This window comes from Poromitra crassiceps (genome assembly GCF_964638095.1).
Source record: "Poromitra crassiceps genome assembly, chromosome: 5".
NCBI classification, from domain to species: domain Eukaryota; kingdom Metazoa; phylum Chordata; class Actinopteri; order Beryciformes; family Melamphaidae; genus Poromitra; species Poromitra crassiceps.
In genome coordinates, this window is record NC_139642.1 from 7,764,113 (window position 1) to 7,769,390 (window position 5,278).

The following is a 5,278-nucleotide window of genomic DNA, read 5'->3' on the forward strand; positions in this document are numbered from 1 at the left end:
GCGTCCATTAATATATGCTTTACTTTCATTGACAAACTGTCTGTGCTTGTGGCAGTGATAAGGGGCTAAATAACAGGGATGCTTTCAAATCAATACGTAACTTGTTCCAAATGTGTGTTGCAAATACAGGAGTTACTTCGAATGCCATGCATTCTCACCCCTTTCTGTGATGTAATTACAGATTACCGCCACATGGCGGTGCTGCTGAATTACTTTAGCCCTATTATGAGACGGCTCAATGTGCAAGATCCCTGCAGCCTTCTCCCTTCCCCCCCTCTCTCTCTCTCTCTCTAACTGGGCTGTTCTGTCACAGAGACCTTCACTGGTATTACCTTCAGAGGAGTTCCATGAACCCCAGTGGTGAACAATGGAAACAGTCTGTCAGTGAAGGCGTGTGTGAAGGTGTGTATGTGTGTTTTAGTATCACGGTCTGAGAATGACAGCTCTCCTCTGTTCCAGTCCAGTCTCACGTGGACCCTCTGGAGCTTCTTCATGGTGAGATCAGTGTTTGGACCCGATGGGGAGATTGCTCTGTATTTACCATCATAGAACCATATTCCCCATAATCCAGACCATAGGCCTCTCTTCCTGTGGACAGAGTCTGCTAACACACCCAGTCCCCATAATGGACTGTCTCCAACCTCAACATCCCAGCTGTGAGTTCCTGAGTTAAAGCCCTCAGAGGCCAGGACTGATATATCTCTGTCAAACCTCTCTGGATTGTCAGGAAGCTGCTGTGTCTCTCCCCATCGCACACTGGTCAGATCTTCGGACAGATTGAATGCTGGATGGGCAGTGTTTGGGTCCAGAATCACAGGAGTGTAGGATACCATCTCCTTCATCTTGTCCCAGACTGTGAAGCTCAGGTTGCCCAGATGTTTGGCCTTGTCTATCAGAGCTCCTGAGACCAGCTGTGGATCCTCCAGCAGGGGGCGCTGGACTCTTTCCACTGTAGCCTTGTAGTTCTGCAGGACAGAGACATTGTCAGCTCCCAGCTCCTTCTCTATAGCTTTGACTGTGTCTGAAAGAGCTGCTATCTCTCTGTTCAGACCCTCAGTCTTCTCCTTCATCGTCTGACTCTTCTGTTTCTCTTCCTCCCTCAGTGCATTGATCCTGGCCTTCTCTTCCTCTTGTAGAAACCCTTGAAGGGACTGCTGAAGCTTCTTAAACTCCTCCTTAATCTGCTTCTCTGTATGTCGGGCCTGGACCTTAATGTGTGCTGCTGTTTGATCACAGTTTCCTTTAACTTCATTAAGCATCTTCAGTTTCTCCTTTAAAGTCTTCAGATATTCCTGGAGTTTATTCTTGTGATGCTGTGCAGCTCCATCAATGGATCTGATTGTGTGGTTGGTGTGTGTTTCTGAATCCAGACAGCGATGACACACAAACTGCTGATGGTCCAGACAGAAGAGCTTGAGTTTCTCAGAGTGCAAACTGCAGAGAGGCTCAGACTCTGCTGAAGCTCTCTGATCTCTCTCCAGTAAGAAGGCCTCACACATGTTCTTCAACACCAAGTTACATGGTGGTTTTCTCTGTGAAGATGTAGCCCTACAAACTGGACACTCACGCACGCGTTTCGTTGTCCACCATCTTTGCAGACAGGCTTTACAGAAGCTGTGGCTACATTTCAGGATGACAGGATCTTTAAAAATGTCACAGCAGACAGGACAGGTGAGATGCTCCTCTGATGTGGAAGGCATTTTCTCTCTGAGTGAAGCTGAAAACAAACCAGACAGAGATAAGATATGTTAACTCATTGAGTGCCAGCCACTTTTGGAGAACGGACGCTCCCAGTGCCAGAGTTTCAGAGCGTTTTCAGTGATTTCTCGAGGCCCACAGAATATTGTGTGATATTACTATGTAAACACCGAACACGCAAAAAGAATGATGAGACTCTCTTCTATCATCAGCAAAAACAGGTTTATTGATATCATTTTCCGTTCTTTAGTTATCAGCCGGAGAAGATAGCTTGATTTAACCAAAAACAGCCGTTTTTTTCTAGAAGCTGAGATAATGAGCCTTTTGTGAAATTAAACATTTCAAACACATCACTGACTCTGAAGCTAATATTTTCTGATGTAGTCACACCTCAAAAATAATTTCCTTCAATAAAACAGTGAAGGCCAGGGAATTTTGTTTGGCAAAATAATATTTTTTAGCTGCAACCAGCAGCGCTGGCCCCTGCGTGCGCTGCTGGTTGCAGCTTCTTGCTGGTCTTGATTTGCTGCTGGTGGGCATCGGATATTCTGGCTTGCGTTTGCCAATGCTGTCCTGCTGTCTGGGTCTGTCTGGGTCAGTGTTGTGTGCTGCTCTGCGTGCCCCCCCCCCCCCCCCCCCCTCAACTGCAACCCCCTCCTCCGTGGGAGTGTCTCTGGTGGCTTTCTGCTGCGTTTGCTGTGCACAGTGAAGGGTGCGCTACATCCAGCTTTTTTACAGCGTTCCGCGTGTGTTTGTCACCGGCTCCCATGCTTCCAGTTGAGAATAATAACAACTCCACGGCTGATCATGCAGATGGGCTATCGCAGCGGACACGGAGGAGCTCAATTGTGGCAGCAGATTGGCTGCTGCAGGCACAGCTAACGTTATGCTTCATGCATATCGATGCATACGGATGCGATGCGATTTCCGTTTCCCCAACGACTTCTTCTCTGTTTTTTCATCGCCTTTCTGTAATCTGGAGAGCACTGTCGCCACCTAAGGGTTCTGTAAAATAGGTTATACACATTCAACATGCCCCAAATATATATATATATTAGGCTTTGATCCACGTCCCACCGTCAAAAAAGGCAATTGACGACAATCGTCGTCATTGGCACTCTATGTTACTAAAGCAATTGACAACGATTGTCGTCATTGGCACTCAATAAGTTAAAGTCCTTGGAAACCAGATTTTTTTTTTTTTATTATTTAGCATTTTGAGTTCATCACATCACAGGAACCTATGTTAATAAGCCACCAGCCAAATTATAGTATATACATTTAGGTTTGACAGTCATGACAAAAGTCATGAGAATCAATTCGATTTTAGAGTGTATTTTCTCCCGCGGACTGTGTAGGCGTGTCCCGTGTGTGTGCATGCAGGACTGCAGGTCTCCTCCGAGAGAGAGAGAGAGAGAGCGAGAGAGAGAGGGAGGGAAACGGAGAGAGAGAGAGAAGGAAAGAGAGATGGAGTGTGTGTGTGTGTGTGTTCGCTCGTTGCTCAGCGCATACTGACAGAGAGGAAGAGAGACTGCCGCTGCGAGTGCACAGCGCTACTGTGTGTGTGTGTGTGTGCACGTGCGTGCGTGTGATTCGATTAAATCGTATGACGTGATAAGATCATTCATTTTAGCACCGCGCGCACCGCTCTCTTCAATGAGGAAGTGGAAATCCAGACCTTGTAGAAAAGTGGCGATTTTGGGGGTTTGGGTTGAAACTAATGTCTCCTACTTTCTGAGGCACACAATTACTCACATAAGACCCTAAATTGAATAGTTAGAAGGTTTTTGTGGGTTTTGGTTTCCAGGGACTTTAAATGATAAACAAAAGGTCTCCACTCCTCCTCAGAAAGGCATCTAACTCTGTGAAGGACAAAGTCTTGCCTAAAACATTATGAAGCTAACATCTCACTCATTTAAAAAAAGGGGAAGGATGAAGCTGATCCGGCCAGCTACAGACCTCTAGCGCTCCAGAATTTTGACAGAAAGGTAATCACTAAAACGCTGGCTACCCAGCTAAATAAACATTTGTCATCCATTATTCATCCGGATCAGACAGAGTTCATCCTGAATAGGTTTTCTTTCTCTAATGTCAGACGCCTCCTCAACACCATATGCGGATAACAGTAAGACCAGTGGTGCGGCAATTTTATCACTCGATGCACAGAGGCGTTCGATCAGGTTGAGTGGGCTTATATGTTGGAGTCACTGCACAGATTCGGATTTGGTGAATCATTTATATCCTGGGTTAAGCTTGTATACGCAAGTCCAGCATGCTCAGTTATAACCAATGGCGACAATTCAAGCAGGTTTCCATTACTTCGTTCGGTCCAGCAGGGTTGCCCTCTCTCGCCAGCCCTACGAGGCACGATAGGAATGAGCACTGCCAGTTCAGCGTGCTCTGTTTCTAGTTATCATAAACAGGTAGTCCGGGTGCAGCAATAGATTCCCTGTCTATCAATCAGAGGGTCGCAGGTTCGAGCCCCCATGTTACGGGGGCGTGTCCTGGTCACTGCACTAGTACCTCCTCTGGTGGGTCGGGGGGCCTGTCCGCTGTGCCCTAGGGGGGGAACTTGGGGGGGCTTACCAGTGTTTAGGCATTATTACTGGGCTACCAATGTTAGGGCTCTGGGGCCCTATCTTCCGACAGGCGCTATCCCCTAATAGCGCTTGCGCACCTGTTTGCGCGTGCCTTATAGCAGGGAAGATAGCATTCCGCCTTGCGCCATCTGCCAGTGTTCTGCAGAGTTTTGCTCCCCCGCCCAGCAGCAAAAAAACAGCATCCCCACCTCACGGGAGCGTACTTGTAATGATTTATACAGAAATTTAACTGTTTAAAAGTGATATAATTGTCTGTTAGACGTGACCTCCCTGATTTCTAAGTTAAAACAGCCCCGAAATATGTTGGGGATGCAATTCTCGGCCGGGATGCGGAAAGGTTCACGGCGCGTGTCGCAAGCGCAAATTAGAGCCGTGCCAAAATCATCTGCGCCCCAAAATGCCTGCGCAAATGGGATTTGGGCGGTCTTAACTACCAGAACTATTCACAGGCGTGGCCAGGCAAGGCTGGGCATTACGTCAATCAAAACCAATCAGATTCCCGTCTCGCAATGGCTGTTTGCGCGAGGCGTGCAATATGCTGTAATTCTCTCCATGCGTAATAGAGTGTACTCACTCATGCGAGGACAGAGAGAGCTTATTGACAGATCGTCTGTGGTGCCAACGACCCTCCGGGTGGTTATGAAGGTAAATAGCCTATGTCCATTGTCCAACAAGTTTTCTCAATTCATTTCCCTCTTTGCGATGTGATAAAAGTTTCTCAGTGAGTTATAGTTGATTGCCTCACTGAATTATCTGCCAATACCCAATTTTAGCAGCATCATTTGATGTCCTGGCATGTCAAGGCTGTGCGTAATGACATATCCAAAAGGAATTATTTTTTGCACTGCGCTGCGCTGCACGGAGATTATGGTGCGCGCAGCGCAGAGAGGTATTTGCGCATAAGAGGTCCTTTTCAAAGCTTAGTGCAAAGTAATTGCGCGCTGCTGACGATAGCATAATGCCATCTATCACCACATTTT

General features: G+C 47.1%; 1 protein-coding gene across 1 annotated transcript; it reads right to left on the reverse strand.

Annotated features, from left to right (window-relative positions):
• Nucleotides 1–290: 290 nt before the first annotated feature.
• On the reverse strand, nt 291–1,700 carry LOC310776282 (nuclear factor 7, brain-like; the record flags this gene model as incomplete). The annotated part of the gene is made up of 1 exon (XM_083636490.1): nt 291–1,700. One exon carries the CDS (start codon nt 1,698–1,700, stop codon nt 291–293), a length of 1,410 nt encoding a protein of 469 aa, XP_083492616.1.
• Between the last annotated feature and the right edge of the window lie 3,578 nt (nt 1,701–5,278).